We start from the raw sequence: 22,604 nt of genomic DNA, 5'->3' as shown, positions 1-22,604 counted from the left end.
TTGGTAAATTAATTTGATTATTTAAAAATGATGGTTATGCAAGAGGAAACGTGAATAGCAAGTGAACCTTGGGTTGACTTTCGGCAGTCTTGTAACTCTTGCTTTCCTTATTGTGTCTTGTAGTTTTCATATTCCGTGAGCGATGTTTCTGACAAAGGGGGAAGAATTGCTGTTTCCCTGATCGGGATCTATCCATATGACATTTATCTTTGGCAAATTTTCGACAAAAAAAATTTCACTTAATTTGATCAGACAGATTTTTTTTACAGCGGAAAAACAATTTTTTTATGACAGCGAGCATGTTTGAATTTTTAGACCACGAGGAAGGGGGGGGGGCGCCTTGGGGAGATAACTCAGTCTAAAGCGCCGACACCCACGTCACATATTAAATAATAGCTTTTTTCCTTCCTCGTGGTCTAAAAATTCAAACACGGCTAACTTTTGCTCAGTGTCATAACAAATTATTTTTCCGCCATAATAAAAAAACTACTTAGTCAAATTAAGTGAATTTTTTTTTTTGAGAACTTAATTCCATAACGGGTACGTACAATATAACTTTTTTTCAATATTCTTATTTTTTAATTTCTTGATTAAACTATAAGAGTACCGATTTCCTCTATATCTTTCTGGTTAGAATTCTTTCTAGAAAGGCATCGGGTACTTACAAGTTACCAAGTTACCGGATATAGTTTAAGGTCATATCCAGGACCCCCATTGAGGGACTTTTACCCTCTGCAGGGGGCAGTCGATGTATTCTAATGCCCCACCGACAGGGCCAAAGTTACCAAGATCGTAAGTGAAAAGTGTTTCTGCCAAACAAAATCGAACTTGGCACATCAAATGTGAAGAGCAACGACATTTTTCATAGTGCAAGGGAGGTAACTTTTGGTTTACTTAAAAGCGGTTTACGAAATCAGTCACTAAATTATTTGTAAAATTTCGAAGTATCATACATTTTTAAAAATAGTTTAAAATACAAATAAAATTATTAAAAGTACTATTGTTTTTTAATTTTAAGGAAGAATATTCTAATTAGTTCATGGAGTAATATTAATATTTATTTAACTTTCATTCTTTTCCGCGTATTCGAGTTCGTTTCGACTCTTTTTGGTTCGTTTCGCTTGGTAAATCCATATTTTTAATCGTTCGATTCTTGTTTTGAAATTCTTTCCAAACATGGCTCCTTGATGGCTTTTCATATCGTTCGCCGTTCTTCGTTTGCGCGACGCTTGTTTTCTGTTCGTTTTTGCACGGAACAGCGATGGTTGGCGAGTTCAGCAGGAAATAAGCAAACAGTAAATATCATTATTTTGTTCTGGAATTTTTGAAATTGTTTTTTTTTTTTTTTTAAATATTTAAAATGTTGGCAGGTGCTATTTTTGTACTCATGTGTTGTATTTTTAATTCTAAAGTCACGACGTTTCGACCCTTAATATATTTCGCTGGACTTCAATAGAAAAAAAAATTATTTTGGCTTAAAAAAAAAAAACCCTGTTCTTCTCTAGATCTAACCTTTAACTGCAAATAAACAAGACGAATGTTTATCTCTGTCATTTCCTGTTGTTTATTTTGAAATTCTCTATCGAGAAAACAAGGTTACTGTGAAACCGAGAGAAGGACGGAGAATACAACAACGGAGATCTCTTTGGAGAATGGCACAACATTTAACTGGAATGTTTGAAATCTAAATAAAACCTCATCATCAAAACTTGAGGGGGGGGTATTACTAGAGTCCTTCTCACTCGATCCTAATTCACCTTCACCTCCAAAATGAGGTTTTACTTTTTTAGGCGATTACATATAAAGTCTGAAAAATAGATAATGATTATAATGATAATATATTAGGTGCGTGCATACATAGCCGTGGTTTATACGGACTGTTTTTTTCTCTTCTTCTTCAGAGTCATCACTTATCAAGGCTCGAAGGCCACTCGAGGATGAGGGTTAATGAATGTCAGGTGGTAGTGTAAGTAGTAATCGTTAATGATGTAACTTGGGTAAAATTTGATTATTTATGGGGACACGGCGCAACAAGAATTTGTTTACAATGGATTTAAAGGCTAGCATGTTGTATTCAACAGGACAGCGGATGGGGGCTATTCTGGGAAAGAAGCTTTGTTCGTGGAATCTGCGTTTAGATTTAGTCACAGAGAGTACCTATTTACTATGCCTCCCCACGGGACAGAGTTAGACACCAGGGTCGTTTTTTAACGTGGAGAAAAGGTACAAAAATAAAAATTGTCTCAGTCGTGAAGGATTTCTCCTCCACCGAAAGAGAACAAGAAATAGAAGTGCAGCATCTGAAGAACAGATACTACACTTTGAGATATTAAATCTTTTATTCATGTTAAAAAATACAGTAAAATTAACGGTGAACAAAAAACTTAGGCACATGGCCAACTCAAAAGGGGGGATTTTGGGGGTCGTTGGTCATCCTTGTCACTCCAGAATTAAACAAAGTCAAAAGTTTCTCCCAGCTAGTATCTTCTTTCACCATAATACCGCATTCACCCTTTCATATTGTGGGACTTCCTAGTAACTCCCAATTTTTAAAACATTTTTTATTGACGAGTAAAAACAAAAAAGATAACAATAAAATGGTACAACACTTTGATCTTGTCCCGAAGGCCAAGAGAGAGAGTAGAGGAAATCATATGTCGTGGTTGTAGCTAGTGTGAAAGTTTGGCAAGGGGGTTATTATAAGTTAAATAGCTTATAATAATATATATATATATATATATATATATATATATATATATTTATCTTTATGAGCATTCACTCATTTAAGCCTTTGTTCCGTGACACTTTGCAGGGAGTAGACAATGTCGACCGATTTCGCATCCCTGCTGAAAAAAGTTCAACGAGGTATTGTTTCATTTCAGTATAATAAATAAGAATATCCGATTATTTATTTATTCATATGTATATTTACATTATTTATTTCATATATATATATATATATATATATATATATATATATATATATATATATATATGTGTGTGTGTGTGTGTTGTTTTTTTTAATTTAAACTTTGCAGCTTTATAAAAGGTTGCAATTTTTATCAACCTAAATTTATTTTGTTTAGTTTCCGTAAAGAGGGCGAGGGGAACACACACAAAAAAAATCCCATTAACGAAGACGACTTTTAAAATATAAGTTAAATAAAAAATGAGTAAGTACAGAAAATTTCATGAAAATCTGACCATTAGTTGATTTTTGCTAGATTTTTTAAATACATGTTTTTTGGGTTTTTTTTTCTTGTGTTTTCATTATTTTCGTACGCTGTGAAAAAAATTTTTAAAAATATATGTTGCTTGTTAAAATAGTCGACAAATCGATTTTTTTTAATATGTTTTAAGCAAAAACAATACTTACTTACTTAATTGCAGTGTCAAAAATAGTAATATATCCAAAAATTTCGAAAATATCAAGTAGAACAACTGCTACTGTGGTTTTAGTAAAAAAGAAAAAAGTTAAAACAAAACGTCAACCATTAAAGTTGCGAAAAGGGAGATAAGTATGTCTCCTGTATTCGCAATCTTCAAGATGCTCACATGTAGGGAAAATGTCATCCCCCCCCCCCAATTTTCTGTAAAAATTACTTTTAACCATAAATAATTTTCTACTCCATGAATTTTCGTAATTTTTTAATATAGTACTATTTTCGACATGACAAGTAAGTACTGTTTTAAGCAAAAACATGTATCTTAACAAACACCAAAAATATTTCTATAGTACAAAAGTTCTGATAATATTAAATTAGATTTCAGTTACATATAGGGAACAGGGGTTAAATCTGTCATGTGCGTTGGGAGTCGTTACAGTTTTCCTGATATAAAATTTTTTTTTTAATGTTTAATTATTATTTTTATGAAAATAATTAAAACCATAAATTTATGCATTTTTTTTTTCTTTTTAGTCTAATACTTAAAACTATAACTTTAGTAAAAGTATTTTTCTTTACACAAAATAATACATTTTATTTAAAAAAAAAAAAAAAAAAAAAAGTGTATTATATTTTCCGTGATCGCTAATTAATAAATACTGACCACTTAATTAAAATTAGGGCCGACCTGTACAATAATGGCCATCCCCCTAAAAATGCGTGTTTTTCACTTTCTGAAGTTTTTCCGACGATTATCACAGACTAGCCTGGGTGCCCAGGTGTTTGGAGGTGTGTGTTGAGCAAAAAAAAAAAAAAAAGTGGTAGTAGGCAGGCTCGAACCCGTATCGCAAAGTAGAAAAAGAATGTGAAAAAAAAAAATGGTGGTAATGCAGAGTGATCTGCGCTATTTTTTAAATCGTATTTCCACGTTTAATTAAAGTTTTATGATATGTTTTTTTTTTATTCAATTGTAAGCTCATATCCGAACCTGATAGTGTTTGCAAGAAGTAATTTTTTTTTTAAATCTTGGACATTTTTATAAAATTTCTAGGAGATTAATTTTATTAGGAGTAGAGATTGACAGGGGTAACTATTTTTTTCTACTGAAAAATATATTAAAATCTGTTATAAATAAAATAATTACTTTTCAGCATCTTTCTTATGGATCCATATCACGATTGAATAATGGTCATGCCTCTACCCCAAGAATTGCTTCTCATCTAAATTGCATTGGTTGGCCCATCTGTTTGAGGTCTGCCATGTAGCCCGACCCCTCCCCCACCCTCCCTCCGTCTGTGTATCAAACATTCATCCAGAATGTCCCCTTTTTAGAGGAGCAGGATTCACCGATTATAAGCTTTAAAATATATAAAATTTGCGGTTTTATTTATTGATTTACTATAAAAATCTGTAGCTTGAGCACTAATGTGTTATGGATCATATTATGAAGATTGAGCACTAATGTGTTATGGATCATATTATGAAGATTGAGCACTAATGTGTTATGGATCATATTATGAAGATTGAGCACTAATGTGTTATGGATCATATTATGAAGATTGAGCACTAATGTGTTATGGATCATATTATGAAGATTGAGCACTAATGTGTTATGGATCATATTATGAAGATTGAGCACTAATGTGTTATGGATCATATTATGAAGATTGAGCACTAATGTGTTATGGATCATATTATGAAGATTGAGCACTAATGTGTTATGGATCATATTATGAAGATTGAGCACTAATGTGTTATGGATCATATTATGAAGATTGAGCACTAATGTGTTATGGATCATATTATGAAGATTGAGCACTAATGTGTTATGGATCATATTATGAAGATTGAGCACTAATGTGTTATGGATCATATTATGAAGATTGAGCACTAATGTGTTATGGATCATATTATGAAGATTGAGCACTAATGTGTTATGGATCATATTATGAAGATTGAGCACTAATGTGTTATGGATCATATTATGAAGATTGAGCACTAATGTGTTATGGATCATATTATGAAGATTGAGCACTAATGTGTTATGGATCATATTATGAAGATTGAGCACTAATGTGTTATGGATCATATTATGAAGATTGAGCACTAATGTGTTATGGATCATATTATGAAGATTGAGCACTAATGTGTTATGGATCATATTATTAAGATTGAGCATTAATGTGTTATGGATCATATTATGAAGATTGAGCACTAATGTGTTATGGATCATATTATGAAGATTGAGCACTAATGTGTTATGGATCATATTATGAAGATTGAGCATTAATGTGTTATGGATCATATTATGAAGATTGAGCATTAATGTGTTATGGATCATATTATGAAGATTGAGCACTAATGTGTTATGGATCATGTTATGAAGATTGAGCACTAATGTGTTATGGATCATATTATGAAGATTGAGCACTAATGTGTTATGGATCATATTATGAAGATTGAGCACTAATGTGTTATGGATCATGTTATGAAGATTGAGCATTAATGTGTTATGGATCATATTATGAAGATTGAGCACTAATGTGTTATGGATCATATTATGAAGATTGAGCATTAATGTGTTATGGATCATATTATGAAGATTGAGCATTAATGTGTTATGGATCATATTATGAAGATTGAGCACTAATGTGTTATGGATCATGTTATGAAGATTGAGCACTAATGTGTTATGGATCATATTATGAAGATTGAGCACTGTGTTATGGATCATATTATGAAGATTGAGCACTAATGTGTTATGGATCATATTATGAAGATTGAGCACTAATGTGTTATGGATCATATTATGAAGATTGAGCACTAATGTGTTATGGATCATATTATGAAGATTGAGCACTAATGTGTTATGGATCATATTATGAAGATTGAGCACTAATCTGTTATGGATCATATTATGAAGATTGAGCACTAATGTGTTATGGATCATATTATGAAGATTGAGCACTAATGTGTTATGGATCATATTATGAAGATTGAGCACTAATGTGTTATGGATCATATTATGAAGATTGAGCACTAATGTGTTATGGATCATATTATGAAGATTGAGCACTAATGTGTTATGGATCATATTATGAAGATTGAGCACTAATGTGTTATGGATCATATTATGAAGATTGAGCACTAATGTGTTATGGATCATATTATGAAGATTGAGAACTAATGTGTTATGGATCATATTATGAAGATTGAGCACTAATGTGTTATGGATCATATTATGAAGATTGAGCACTAATGTGTTATGGATCATATTATGAAGATTGAGCACTAATGTGTTATGGATCATATTATGAAGATTGAGCACTAATGTGTTATGGATCATATTATGAAGATTGAGCACTAATGTGTTATGGATCATATTATGAAGATTGAGCACTAATGTGTTATGGATCATATTATGAAGATTGAGCACTAATGTGTTATGGATCATATTATGAAGATTGAGCACTAATGTGTTATGGATCATATTATGAAGATTGAGCACTAATGTGTTATTGATCATGTTATGAAGATTGAGCACTAATGTGTTATGGATCATATTATGAAGATTGAGCACTAATGTGTTATGGATCATATTATGAAGATTGAGCACTAATGTGTTATGGATCATATTATGAAGATTGAGCACTAATGTGTTATGGATCATATTATGAAGATTGAGCACTAATGTGTTATGGATCATATTATGAAGATTGAGCACTAATGTGTTATGGATCATATTATGAAGATTGAGCACTAATGTGTTATGGATCATATTATGAAGATTGAGCACTAATGTGTTATGGATCATATTATGAAGATTGAGCACTAATGTGTTATGGATCATATTATGAAGATTGAGCACTAATGTGTTATGGATCATATTATGAAGATTGAGCACTAATGTGTTATGGATCATATTATGAAGATTGAGCACTAATGTGTTATGGATCATATTATGAAGATTGAGCACTAATGTGTTATGGATCATATTATGAAGATTGAGCACTAATGTGTTATGGATCATATTATGAAGATTGAGCACTAATGTGTTATGGATCATATTATGAAGATTGAGCATTAATGTGTTATGGATCATATTATGAAGATTGAGCACTAATGTGTTATGGATCATGTTATGAAGATTGAGCACTAATGTGTTATGGATCATGTTATGAAGATTGAGCACTAATGTGTTATGGATCATATTATGAAGATTGAGCACTAATGTGTTATGGATCATATTATGAAGATTGAGCACTAATGTGTTATGGATCATATTATGAAGATTGAGCACTAATGTGTTATGGATCATATTATGAAGATTGAGCACTAATGTGTTATGGATCATATTATGAAGATTGAGCACTAATGTGTTATGGATCATATTATGAAGATTGAGCACTAATGTGTTATGGATCATATTATGAAGATTGAGCACTAATGTGTTATGGATCATATTATGAAGATTGAGCACTAATGTGTTATGGATCATATTATGAAGATTGAGCACTAATGTGTTATGGATCATATTATGAAGATTGAGCACTAATGTGTTATGGATCATATTATGAAGATTGAGCACTAATGTGTTATGGATCATATTATGAAGATTGAGCACTAATGTGTTATGGATCATATTATGAAGATTGAGCACTAATGTGTTATGGATCATATTATGAAGATTGAGCACTAATGTGTTATGGATCATATTATGAAGATTTAGCACTAATGTGTTATGGATCATATTATGAAGATTGAGCACTAATGTGTTATGGATCATATTATGAAGATTGAGCACTAATGTGTTATGGATCATATTATGAAGATTGAGCACTAATGTGTTATGGATCATATTATGAAGATTGAGCATTAATGTGTTATGGATCATATTATGAAGATTGAGCACTAATGTGTTATGGATCATATTATGAAGATTGAGCACTAATGTGTTATGGATCATATTATGAAGATTGAGCACTAATGTGTTATGGATCATATTATGAAGATTGAGCACTAATGTGTTATGGATCATATTATGAAGATTGAGCACTAATGTGTTATGGATCATATTATGAAGATTGAGCACTAATGTGTTATGGATCATATTATGAAGATTGAGCACTAATGTGTTATGGATCATATTATGAAGATTGAGCACTAATGTGTTATGGATCATATTATGAAGATTGAGCACTAATGTGTTATGGATCATATTATGAAGATTGAGCACTAATGTGTTATGGATCATATTATGAAGATTGAGCATTAATGTGTTATGGATCATATTATGAAGATTGAGCACTAATGTGTTATGGATCATATTATGAAGATTGAGCACTAATGTGTTATGGATCATATTATGAAGATTGAGCACTAATGTGTTATGGATCATATTATGAAGATTGAGCACTAATGTGTTATGGATCATATTATGAAGATTGAGCACTAATGTGTTATGGATCATATTATGAAGATTGAGCACTAATGTGTTATGGATCATATTATGAAGATTGAGCATTAATGTGTTATGGATCATATTATGAAGATTGAGCATTAATGTGTTATGGATCATATTATGAAGATTGAGCACTAATGTGTTATGGATCATATTATGAAGATTGAGCATTAATGTGTTATGGATCATATTATGAAGATTGAGCATTAATGTGTTATGGATCATATTATGAAGATTGAGCATTAATGTGTTATGGATCATATTATGAAGATTGAGCATTAATGTGTTATGGATCATATTATGAAGATTGAGCATTAATGTGTTATGGATCATATTATGAAGATTGAGCACTAATGTGTTATGGATCATATTATGAAGATTGAGCACTAATGTGTTATGGATCATATTATGAGGATTGAGCACTAATGTGTTATGGATCATATTATGAAGATTGAGCACTAATGTGTTATGGATCATATGAAGATTGAGCATTAATGTGTTATGGATCATATTATGAAGATTGAGCATTAATGTGTTATGGATCATATTATGAAGATTGAGCATTAATGTGTTATGGATCATATTATGAAGATTGAGCACTAATGTTTATGGATCATATTATGAAGATTGAGCACTAATGTGTTATGGATCATATGAAGATTGAGCATTAATGTGTTATGGATCATATTATGAAGATTGAGCATTAATGTGTTATGGATCATATTATTAAGATTGAGCATTAATGTGTTATGGATCATATTATGAAGATTGAGCATTAATGTGTTATGGATCATATTATGAAGATTGAGCATTAATGTGTTATGGATCATATTATGAAGATTGAGCATTAATGTGTTATGGATCATATTATGAAGATTGAGCACTAATGTGTTATGGATCATATTATGAAGATTGAGCACTAATGTGTTATGGATCATATTATGAAGATTGAGCACTAATGTGTTATGGATCATATGAAGATTGAGCATTAATGTGTTATGGATCATATTATGAAGATTGAGCACTAATGTGTTATGGATCATATTATGAAGATTGAGCATTAATGTGTTATGGATCATATTATGAAGATTGAGCATTAATGTGTTATGGATCATATTATGAAGATTGAGCATTAATGTGTTATGGATCATATTATGAAGATTGAGCATTAATGTGTTATGGATCATATTATGAAGATTGAGCACTAATGTGTTATGGATCATATTATGAAGATTGAGAATTAATGTGTTATGGATCATATTATGAAGATTGAGCATTAATGTGTTATGGATCATATTATGAAGATTGAGCATTAATGTGTTATGGATCATATTATGAAGATTGAGCATTAATGTGTTATGGATCATATTATGAAGATTGAGCATTAATGTGTTATGGATCATATTATGAAGATTGAGCATTAATGTGTTATGGATCATATTATGAAGATTGAGCATTAATGTGTTATGGATCATATTATGAAGATTGAGCATTAATGTGTTATGGATCATATTATTAAGATTGAGCATTAATGTGTTATGGATCATATTATGAAGATTGAGCACTAATGTGTTATGGATCATATTATGAAGATTGAGCACTAATGTGTTATGGATCATATTATGAAGATTGAGCACTAATGTGTTATGGATCATATGAAGATTGAGCATTAATGTGTTATGGATCATATTATGAAGATTGAGCATTAATGTGTTATGGATCATATTATGAAGATTGAGCATTAATGTGTTATGGATCATATTATGAAGATTGAGCATTAATGTGTTATGGATCATATTATGAAGATTGAGCATTAATGTGTTATGGATCATATTATGAAGATTGAGCATTAATGTGTTATGGATCATATTATGAAGATTGAGCATTAATGTGTTATGGATCATATTATGAAGATTGAGCACTAATGTGTTATGGATCATATTATGAAGATTGAGCACAAATGTGTTATGGATCATATTATGAAGATTGAGCACTAATGTGTTATGGATCATATGAAGATTGAGCATTAATGTGTTATGGATCATATTATGAAGATTGAGCATTAATGTGTTATGGATCATATTATGAAGATTGAGCATTAATGTGTTATGGATCATATTATGAAGATTGAGCATTAATGTGTTATGGATCATATTATGAAGATTGAGCATTAATGTGTTATGGATCATATTATGAAGATTGAGCATTAATGTGTTATGGATCATATTATGAAGATTGAGCATTAATGTGTTATGGATCATATTATGAAGATTGAGCATTAATGTGTTATGGATCATATTATGAAGATTGAGCATTAATGTGTTATGGATCATATTATGAAGATTGAGCATTAATGTGTTATGGATCATATTATGAAGATTGAGCATTAATGTGTTATGGATCATATTATGAAGATTGAGCATTAATGTGGTATGGATCATATTATGAAGATTGAGCATTAATGTGTTATGGATCATATTATGAAGATTGAGCATTAATGTGTTATGGATCATATTATGAAGATTCAATGTGTTAGCTGTTGAAGTGGATTTCATATGAACGGCCAAAGTGTCAATTTTGCAATTCTTAAACGCAAAACAAAATTACTTTTGTAAAATTATTTGTGCTTGTGCACTTATTGAAGCGCACTATTTTTAAATGGTATTTTCAAGCTAAATTAAAGTTTTACAATATTTTTTTTTTTTATTAAATTGTTTGATGAAAGTACAGAATAGTTACAAAACACCCTCCTCTCCCAGTGTTAAGAATGGTTTTCTAAATGTTATTTCAGCACGATTCAATAGTGCACCAGTACCAAATTTTTTCGACTTGTTTGAAACTTTCATTTTTAATTGCACAAATTGTGAAAATCAGTATTAATAAATGAAGTGCTAAAGAAATCAATGAATGAAGTGCTAAAGAAATCAATGAATGAAGTGCTAAAGAAATTAATGAATGAAGTGCTAAAGAAATTAATGAATTGAGTGCTAAAGAAATTAATGAATGAAGTGCTAAAGAAATTAATGAATGAAGTGCTAAAGAAATTAATGAAGTGCTAAAGAAATTAATGAATGAAGTGCTAAAGAAATTAATGAATGAAGTGCTAGAGAAATTAATGAAGTGCTAGAGAAATTAATAAATGAAGTGCTAGAGAAATTAATAAATGAAGTTCTAAAGAAATTAATAAATGAAGTGCTAGAGAAATTAATAAATGAAGTTCTAAAGAAATTAATAAATGAAGTTCTAAAGAAATTAATAAATGAAGTGCTAAAGAAATTAATAAATGAAGTTCTAAAGAAATTAATAAATGAAGTGCTAGAGAAATTAATAAATGAAGTGCTAAAGAAATTAATAAATGAAGTGCTAGAGAAATTTTTTACCAATCATCAAAATGTAAAATCATTCACAGACTGGAAGAAAACTTGGCTCAAGACAGTGAAGCAGGTTGCTGAACTGATTCTGGACCCTCACTTTGATGGGATCCATTGCAGAAACGATGAATGGCTTAAACTCATGACAGAAGCAGCTTTGAATCACTAGCTCAGTTCAGCCAGTGTTCGACACAAAATAAACTTGTTGGAAACAGCCAGTTCAACCAACCCAGGGTGTATGCAGCAACTATGTCCAATTGTATTTCTGTCTATTTTTAAATGGTCTAAATCTGAGATTTTCTTTTCATAAATTTACCATTCTAGGAAAAATCTAGATGGATCTCTAATCTACTATGAATCATATCGAGAATATTCAATGTGTTAACTGTTGAAATGAATCGCACATGAACAGTTAAAGTTGTGTTTCAGTGTCATTTTTACACGTTTATTTTCCTCCAATGTTTACACTAATTTGATTAATTATGATTTTCATTGTCATTAATTATTTACTACAAAGATGAAATTACATTTGTAAATTTTTCACTTGTTGGAAAGTCTGCATTCTTAGTTATGTGCTATAAAAATTGACTTCTGAACTTGCAACACAACACATTTTCTAATTTTCAACAAACTTTGACCAGTCATAATTTGATTGCTAATTGATCTATCAAAATAAATTTGGTATCATTGTTTATGTTTTACAAAGATCTTCGTATCTACCAAAAACTGTAGATATAATGTAAGCACAATTTTGATTTGTGGTGTCGAATAATCTAATTAATATTTAAGAATGTGGTTTGAGTAAATATTTCTATGAATTTGATCTTTTTGAAGCTTTGCTAGCCTTGAGATTTGATCCTAGTTTCCTTGTTTTCCATTATTTGTAGAAAAAGTCGCTGAAGATTCCAGCATCTGAAGCCCCTCAAAATGTTACCCGTGACTGGATTGGTCCTCCGGACAAACAATCCAACCTGCGTCCAATCCATTTCTACATTCCCTTGGATGAAACACGAGCAGAAAAAGACCTGAGGCTGAAGAGAAAAGCCTTACAAGATTTTAATCAACATTTCTGGTCAAGACAGAATATCATGTTCTTTAAGGTAGGGCAAGTTTACGAGGTTTGTCTCATTAAAGAATTAGCAGTAATATTTGAATTATATGAACAACTGTTTTCATCTTGAGTTTTTTTTTCACAATGTTTTGGCCAGTGTAACCAATATTTTTTAAGTGTATCTTGTCAAACTTGTGAATCTTTCTGTTGAACTCCAAATCTGTACGGATTTACAACAGATAAAGTAGCAAGTAAAATTCAGTTTTAAGTGACACGGTTCTGGAGATTGAAGGTTCAATCCTCAGTGCGGGTGATTACTAAGAATACGATTGCAAATTACTTATGACTTCTACCTGGTCATAGCTGACAGAATGAGCACCTGCTACTTCCATGGATTAAAAAAAAACACCTGGATCTTTTCAGTTCACCTGCTAAAGAACAATTTTTGTATCTTCTACATTACATGTCAGTTTGGAATTCCTGTTCATGATACTTAGCTCTAATTCTAATCTTGAACTTCTAATGGAATTTTCTGATTTTTTACATTACATAACCTTGTATGGAAAATTCCGTTTTTAACGCTATTTTAATGCACCCACATCCAATTTGACTACATCTGGGAGTTGAGAGTTCAATTCTTACTACGGGCGATAATAACTAAGAATAAAATTAACATTTCTAACCAGTCATGGATGACAAAACTAGAACAATCTACCCCCCATGGATTAAATGAAGTGTTCAATTCAAAATTTTGTATAGGTTTTCAAGATTTGTATAAAACTTCTCAAATTTTGAAAAGATATACCTGAAGAAGGTCAGCGTCCAAAACATTGTGAAAATAACAACAAGGATGAGAACTGTAGTCGGAATAATCCAAATTATACTAAACTCAAAAATTCAAAAACAAAGAATTAGTTGATTAGACTCAATTTTGGTTGACAACTCACCTAGGAAACAAAAAATTTAATTTTACAATCATTGCATGCCTGATAGCTTCAGTTGGCTTATCGAAACAAAGATGGGTGATTCGGTTTTAGGCTAGTCTAGAAAGAATGGAAGCAAGTGAGAGATATGCTCTTTGCCTATGCCAGGCTATATTTGCTTTAGATTACAATCCATTGACACTCGTGAGATACATCTACGATTCTGCAGCAGTACAGATTAACGTTGTTTTGTATTATTATTCATCGGACTACTGTTCTCATCTTGAGTGTGATTTTCACAACATTTTGGTCGATCTAACCTCTGCAGTTGATTTTCTCTTTAAATAATTCCACGTTTAAGTTGTGTTTTTTCCTATTTTTAATTTTGATTCTTTTATAATGAAATTGTAACAAACAAAACAAATTTTTCAATTTTGAACACAAAAGAAAAACGAATTCATCCTGTTATTTATTTATTTATTTTTTTTCTGTTTTTGTATTGAATTCCAAGAATGAAAGTAAATAAAGGGTTCTGCTCCAAAATATGAGAATGATATTTATTCACACAATTCTGAGGCAGCACGTTCAGAACATAATGTGAAATGAGATCACGGGTACATCTCTGTGCAAACACAAGTGTGATTATGCAGAGGGTTAATGTGAATGTATATTGTTGCAGGTTTGGTCTGTTCAGCCGCAGCAACGAGCGGTATTTAAGCATTGCAGTGCAGCAAAAACCATGAAATACTTTTTATGTTTTGGACGTAAATTGGCTGAAGTGTGAGCCAATCAAAATCTTGGTGGAGTGATACACGATATCAAGATATGACTAACTCCAATTGAAAAACGGTTTACTCCACAACTTTCTACTATGAAGATGGCAGATCTCTTGAAAGTCCACATCCTTCACATCTCTAAAAGAAAGATCTCTATTATTCCAGTAATTATAGGAGCAACCTGAACTCCTGAAAAAGAATTTCAAAAACTACCTGGCAAATATACCCGGTGAACCCAGTGCAAGAAAAATTCAAACAATTACTCTTAAGGGGACAGTTAGAATCTTACAATGATCTCCTGATTGAAATGTCTGAGATAGCGGTCAAATATCTCTATGTATGCATATATGTGTACATACAACCATGATTGTTTGTGTGTGTGTATATATATATATTGCGATAAAGTCACCATACATTTTTGGAGTTCTTATCTTGGTCTTCTCTGATCAATTCCTCCCGTCACTTGTCGATGCTGAAAAGAAACATCTGGCAAAAACATAATACCAATCTTCTGGCATGAATTCTTTATTTGTTTAACGAGTGTTTTTTTTTTTTTGTTTTTTTACAACCCATTCTGCATCGCCATTGCTACTGACCCTAGCTACCGCATTTGACATACGTCAACCTTAACCCCTTGAACACATTTTTACACAAACCAGTCTGCAAAGCAACTCACAATTTCCAACATGTCGTCGGCGTAACCTGGGATAGATTATATATCAGTGCATCCACCACTAGTCCCTCTCTCTCAGACAAGATCCCAAAAAGTGTCTCGATCTAATAGATCTTGCACTATCAACCAAGCTCCAAACCCTGTCTCATCACTGCAGTGTTGTATCCCTGTGGCTGTTTTATGAGTACTTTAATAGAATGTTCTCTGACGAACTCATAGTACTTGTGCCCACTTGACATACATACTTCTGACTAACCTGACAAGCAGCAAAATCCCACCCATTCACCATTGAGGTCTCTAGATGCCGGAAACCTTTTCACTCTAATAGTTTCTTCCATCGAACTGCTAGATTTTAGAATTCCTTCCCTATTTCCTGTTTCCCTGACTGTAACCTGAAGAAGTCTAAATGTAATGTGAACCAATATCTTGGTGCTCATTCCCCTATTAGACATGATCGCAAAGAGTAACCTCTTATGGCCAAATGACAGGAATTATATTGTTATACATCATAATTTATGTTTCCTGATTCAATAATGACTCCCAATCCACTTTATATGTTCACTATCAATGAATCGTTACTTGGACGACTGTGAAGTGCAACTGATTCAACTGCTGAGTCTATCATGGGTCACAGATTATTAGGTGTTAAATATAATATTGACATAAACAAGTACAGAAAGTGTTGCTGAAGTGTATTGCTGTAAATATGCACTAGACGTATTATTTGGATTCTTCGAACTACTGTTCTCATCTTTAAAGCTATTTTTGGGGAATTTGGACAGAATTTCGAACGTGGCCCCTGACACAGTGGTTAGAGTACTTGGAAAAATCAATTGTAAAAGTGATATTCTCCTGGAGGTTGAAGATTCAATTCTCAGTGTGAGCGACCAAAAAATACAATTGCAAATTACTTTGGACCTCTATCCAGTCATGGTTGATGGAATGAGAGCATGTTACCCCCATGAAGTAAAGGGGTTTCGTTCAAAATTCCATCCAAATTCCCAAGTTTGACAAGATACACCTGAAGTAGATCAGAGGTTACGTCAACCGAAACGTTGTGAAAATGACACTCAAAATGAGAACAGTGGTCCAAAGATTCTAAATAATGGGAATAACCAATCCTCATCTCAAAAATTTAGAAATGCAATGCGCAAGAGGATTGCATAGTTGCAATGCCTGCAAATAAGACTTTTGCTGTAAATAAGACTTTTGCTGCAAATAAGACTTTTGCTGCAAATAAGACTTTTGCTGTAAATAAGACTTTTGCTGCAAATAAGACTTTTGCTGCAAATAAGACTTTTGCTGCAAATAAGACTTTTGCTGTAAATGAGAAATTTTTAACCAAGAAAATAGAAATTACCCAAGATATGGAAAATATTGTTGATTTTAGGTTTGACTAACCAGAATTTGATTTGTTCAATTGAGAAAACAATGCCCCCCCCCCCGATACAAGATTCTCTGCTGTGTTTATGACCTATTTGAGTTATAATATCAGTGTGTGTCCATAAAACAAAACCAAGCATAATCGACTTTATATGTTCACTATCCGTGAATCGTTATTTGGACTTGGGTTTGAAGTGCAGCTAGTTCAGTCACATTGGTAGCTCATTTATGAGAGGGAGTGGTTGATGATAAATATGTTAAATATGTTTCACTTAAACAACTACAGAGGATATTGCTAGAGTTTACTGTGATTATGTTTCTGAATATAATTGCAAATTACTTAGAACTTCTCCCTGGTCGTGGCCGATGGAATGCGAGCATCCTCCCCCCCCCCATGGATTAAATAAAGGATTCTGTTTGAAATTGTGTGCAGATTCCCAAGTTCAACAAGATAAACTCAACAAGATAATCCAGAAGAAAACTGTAAGTTACATGAGCCAAAACATTGTGAAAGATGAGAACGGTAACCTGAATAATCCAGATTTACTGCGATTGTATTCTGTTGCAGGAAGGGTAATGACCAGAGATGGTTTTGGTGGTCCGTCACATTCTAGTTGCATTTTACGCTTTAGTTGTCGATCTTTGCAAATGTTTATATTACTGTGTTGTATAGGTATGTTTTCTAGTATAAATATTTATCATCATATTTGGTTTAACATCTTGCATGCGTTGAACTAATATTAGCGAAAATGTGTTGATCAGATAAATCTGGTTTTATGTTGTAAAAAAGAAATGTTTTAGACAAAGGATCACAAAAGGGTCAAGGGATTAACCCTGTGAAATTATGGGAGTCAGTAACAATTGGAAGGTCAAGGAAAGGTACTGATGAAGATGGATTTGAAAGAAAGAGGGATGGATAAAGACCTGGCCAGGGATAGATGGAAGTCAATTCCTAAAAGTCATCCAACACATGGAAACATAAAATGAATGATGATTGCTTGAATTTCTTTGTGATTTTCCAAAATTTCATCAAATTTAGCTTTTGAAAATTACATTCAAGCAGAAAAAAATCTTTTGATAAAAAAACAACAACAAACGACAGTGTTAAAAAAAATGAGGGTTGTTCCAAAAGTAAAGCCCCCCCCCATTTTTTTAACTCAAAAAGTCATAGACCTTTAAAGACGGGAGTAGTATCATTAAAACAAGAAACTTTTTGTGCTCCAGAATTTATTTTTCTACATAGTCATCACCATTCTCAATGAACTTTTGCCAGAAATTCAATGACTTATCTCTGCTTCTGATGAATGTTCATGACAGGGGTTGCTTTCTTAGTTTTCAACCATCAATATCTGCAACAGCACGATAAAACTTTCAAGTCATGAATGCATAAGTTCAGTCATCATAATGCAATTTGTAATCCCATCTGATCAAGTTGGGCAGGATAAAAAATAGGAGACCTTACTTTTGGAACGCTCCTCATATATAAAGTCAAAGCACTATCAGTCATCGTCGACTCAATACAGTAGTTTTGTATATCATTTGTTTTAAAGTTTTTATAAGCTAATTAAAGTGTGCAATCTTAACGTTTTGCTGAACAAAAGTTTTTTTTTTTATTTCCTTTAAATTTTTATTTCATATTGCAGAAAAAATCCGAATTTATCCAATCTGAACAGGAAAAACGAAGACTCATCTTGCCGGATATGAAAAAACAAACTCTTTCTCCGGAAGAAATGGCCGTATTCTATAAGAGTTTCTTGCAAGAGAATTACCAAAATAATCTTAAATATCACAGGTAAAACATTTCTAAAATCAAAGTTTTATATCAATATTTATTGAGCTTGAAATACAAGAATGTAGTTTTTTTTTTTTTTTTCACTCTAAACAAACGCTTTCTATCGGTATATCTGATCGTCGTCAGGAGCGATTGTTGTTGCTGTCGTTTTCTTTGAGGCTTGGTGTATTTATAGTTTTTTTTTATTTTATTGGTTATAAAGATGGGTAGGGGCGAATTGTATTTGCCCCTTTGAAGAATGTTTCCAAACTCCCTCTAAAAATTCTCCACAGTGCAATGTAGACTAAAATGTATTTAAGACTAAGTGCGGGGAGACATGTGAAGTTTCCTCCTGGTACATTGTTGGGTGGGGAAGTCCTTAACTAGAGAAGGTAATCAATCGATTTGATTGAAAAATGCATAATTTCACCGATTTCAATAACAATAAAAGGATGGGAGGGTGGAACATTTGTTGATCATTCAATCCTGGGCAATGCCAGGTCTCTGCGAGTTCAATTTAATGTAGATAGGGTTGTCAATAGTGTTAGTCAGTAAAGATACATTTTTGGTTAATTCCTGGTTAAGTTGTGAGTTTTTTAGCATTTTGAGTAAATTTGGAGAGATTTTTTTTTCTTTTTGAGTTTTGTATAAAACTAGCCAAGGCGCCCAGCATTGCCCGGTCATAAAATGCGCTTAAATATAATATTTTAATTTATGCAGATTTCATATATATTATTATCGATTATTATATTATTTTATATTGTATCCAATATATAGTAGTGACTTCAAAAGTAAAAAAAAAAAAAAATATAACTTGGAAACCAAAACTTATAAAGAATTCTTGGTAAAATTATTTATTATAAGGTTCAAGCCAGCAAGGATACCCTGACAGTCCAAAGAGTTATTATAATTATTAAGATATGTAGAGTACTGTAAAGATTTGAAGGTAGGTTCAGTGTATTCAAATTCCTTGACTTGATGTTTGTTGGACAGATTCTCGGAGCTTTGAGGTAAAATCTCATTATAATGTCTTAATGGTTGGTTTACAGTGAACTTTATTGCTTGGTTTATTATTTACTAGTGGAGGGTACCCGGCGTCGCCCAGGTGTTTGAAGGTGTGTGTGGTTTTGAGTAAATCAAAATACCCGGGTGTTTGTTTTTTTTTTAATGTTTTGGTAGGTAAGTATGAAGGATCGAACCTGAACCCTTGAGTCGAAGTTGGAAATTAAAGTGTGAAAAAAAACATGCGACGTTAACCACTAGGCCACCACGAAATAGTAACGCAAACATGTTTGAATTTATTTAAGTATTAAGAACTGGCAGGTGCCCATGCTTAATGACTTAATGAAGTCAACTTTGACGGCGGGGGCAGCATTTTTGTTTTTTGTTTCCCCAAGATGTTGTGGGGGAAACCAGCTCCCCTTAAAAAGGGGATTGTCCAAATTGAATAGCAATTGTCTGATATAAGGAGAAACTCCACATTGATCAAAACTAATTGCTTTTGGACGTTTCCGGCGATCGCGACCGGAAGAATGCCGCCAGAATTAGTATCGCTTTTATTATACAAAAATCCTAATTCACATGCGGTGAGTGAAAAATGTTGAATATTTATCTTTTCAAAGTCGAGCAAATTAAATAGACAGGCGACCCCCATTGTTAACTGGTAGATATTATCATTTAGATGTGATATAAAAAGTTTTAAGAAGTTGTGAGCCGACCGATCACTTCTCAGAAAAAAAGCCTTTCTCGGACATACACAAAAAGCGAACATACATACACACACACATTTTCGCTTTTATATATATAGATGAGTTGAATATCAAGACGATGCATGGAATTATTGTTTTCTTTTATTTTAGGACACATGTTATAATGGGTAAAGCTGTTGACAATCGATTGGCTTCTTGTGTAACATCATGCGACACAAATAAGCCAGATATAACATTTATTGGGGAGGAAGGGATCCTTCCGAACTCCACCAGATAATCCGTTGTCATCTCATTGAGAGAAAACAACTGTAGTCTTGTTGACAAGCTGCAGGTAGTTGGATCAATGGGTAGTGATGTTTCTTTGTAGAAGCAGCAATTGTGGTTGGTTTGGTGTTCACAGTTGTTGGCATAGTCATGATGGCAATCTATTAGCAGAAGTTACTGTCTTCCCCGCTCTTTTGATTCTGTAATTCCGTAACTATTATATAAAAACAAAAAACTCCAAGGTTCTTACTGAATGACGTCAGCTTCTTTTGTTGCTTTATTTTTTTATTTGTGAAGTTACGGAAACTTTCCATTCACTACTTTCTGGGGAGCAATATGAAGATGGAGCTTTAAAAAAAAGTTTGAATCTTTTCAGTTTGCCTGCCAAAGAACACGTTTTATTCTACATGTTAGTTTGGAGTTCCTGTTTGACACATAGCTCTAATTCTAATCTTGAATTTTTAATGAAATTTTCTGATTTTTAAACATCACATAAACTTGTGTGGAAAATTCCATTTTTTAACACTATTTTAATGCACCCACATCCACATCTGGGAGTTGAGAGTTCAATCCTTACTATGGGCGATAATAACTAAGAATAGCATAAAATTAATATTTCTAATCAGTCATGGATGACAAAACAAGAACAATTTACCCCCATGGATTCAATTCAAAATTCTGTATCAGTTTTCAAGATCAGTATAAAACTGTCCAAATTTTGAAAAGATAGACTTGAAGAAGGTCAGAGGTTAGATCGTCCAAAACAACTAAGATGAGAATAGTAGTCTGAATAATCCAAATTATTTTTTTTTTAATTGGCATGAAGATTTTTTTTTTTTTTTTTAAATCTGTTTTTATCTAAAAATGAAAATGGATGAAATCATTTACAGTGATATTAATTATTTTAATGTTATTTAATTATTCAATTTTATATTAATGCTTTCCATAAATTAATTTTTTTTTCCTGATTCATTTTCAGAGAATGGTACACAAGAAACATCTCGTTACTTTGGCCAGCATTTAAAGTTGCTGTGGAGAAAACCTTAAAAAGAATTCACATTTTACACACAAAAAAAATTAAATAAACTTTTATTTTATTTATTTATTTTATTTTTTTCTTTCAGTTATATTTTGGGGGGTTTATTGCAAAAATGTTTTATTTCTCTGTAAATTTCCTGTACATTTGCCGCTAAACAGATAAAAAAAAAAAATTTACCTACAAAATCTGCTGGCATTTTGTTTTTATTTTTCAGCTATTTTTAATGTTAAGTTTTGATAAGAATCCAAGCAAATATTGATATGCAGTGAAGTTGAAAATGGTTAAAGCAAGCAGATTCATGTTAGTGAAATAATTCTGAAGAAAACTTTTTGGTTATCACTGATAATGTTGATTTTTTAAAAAAAGAAAAACATGATTTAGAATAAGAACAAACCTCGAAACATCGAATTTCAATTAAAACTGATATCTACTTAATTGTCACGTCGAAATTAGTAAAATATCACAAAATTACAAAAAATGATAAAGTAGAAAATAATTCATTAATGAAAATATTTTTCAAAAGAAATTGCAATTATACTTAAATAATAAACAAAATTCCAAACTATGAGTTACTCCCCTTGGTTGAGTTGCTTATAATTATAGATCAATAAATTGAGAAATCGTGAAAATAAAGTTTAATGCAATAATCATTAATGAAAAAAAATTGTAGGTTTTACTTAATTAATAAACACGCTATTAAATAGCGGTAATAGGGAGGTAATTGCAGTCTGTCTTGTTAATAATAAAGACAGAAATGTATCGTGAAATCTTAAAAATACAAGTTTTATGTAATAATG

At 31.8% G+C, this 22,604-nt stretch overlaps 1 protein-coding gene across 1 annotated transcript; it reads left to right on the top strand.

The window, feature by feature from the left end:
* The first annotated feature begins 1,137 nt into the window (after window positions 1-1,137).
* Window positions 1,138-21,873, top strand: LOC145260328 (cytochrome c oxidase assembly factor 8-like). Its single transcript, XM_080118220.1, has 4 exons — window positions 1,138-1,295; window positions 13,106-13,318; window positions 18,668-18,816; window positions 21,748-21,873. The coding sequence occupies exons 1-4, from the start codon at window positions 1,188-1,190 to the stop codon at window positions 21,851-21,853; spliced, it is 576 nt and encodes a 191-aa protein (XP_079974346.1). The 5' UTR covers window positions 1,138-1,187; the 3' UTR covers window positions 21,854-21,873.
* Window positions 21,874-22,604: the final 731 nt, after the last annotated feature.

This window comes from Euprymna scolopes, chromosome 36 (genome assembly GCF_053919585.1).
Source record: "Euprymna scolopes isolate OS-2025 chromosome 36, ASM5391958v1, whole genome shotgun sequence".
In the NCBI taxonomy this organism is placed as follows: domain Eukaryota; kingdom Metazoa; phylum Mollusca; class Cephalopoda; order Sepiida; family Sepiolidae; genus Euprymna; species Euprymna scolopes.
Note: the sequence above shows the minus strand (reverse complement) of the source record. Positions and strands in the feature narration are given on the sequence as shown.

Excerpts from the sequence above, each read along its gene's own strand:
- LOC145260328 (XM_080118220.1), top strand. The coding sequence starts at position 1,188 with ATGGCTTTTCATATCGTTCGCCGTTCTTCGTTTGCGCGACGCTTGTTT. Across the intron at positions 13,319-18,667 it reads AGAATATCATGTTCTTTAAG|AAAAAATCCGAATTTATCCA; the intron begins GTAGGGCAAGTT and ends TTCATATTGCAG. Across the intron at positions 18,817-21,747 it reads AATAATCTTAAATATCACAG|AGAATGGTACACAAGAAACA; the intron begins GTAAAACATTTC and ends ATTCATTTTCAG.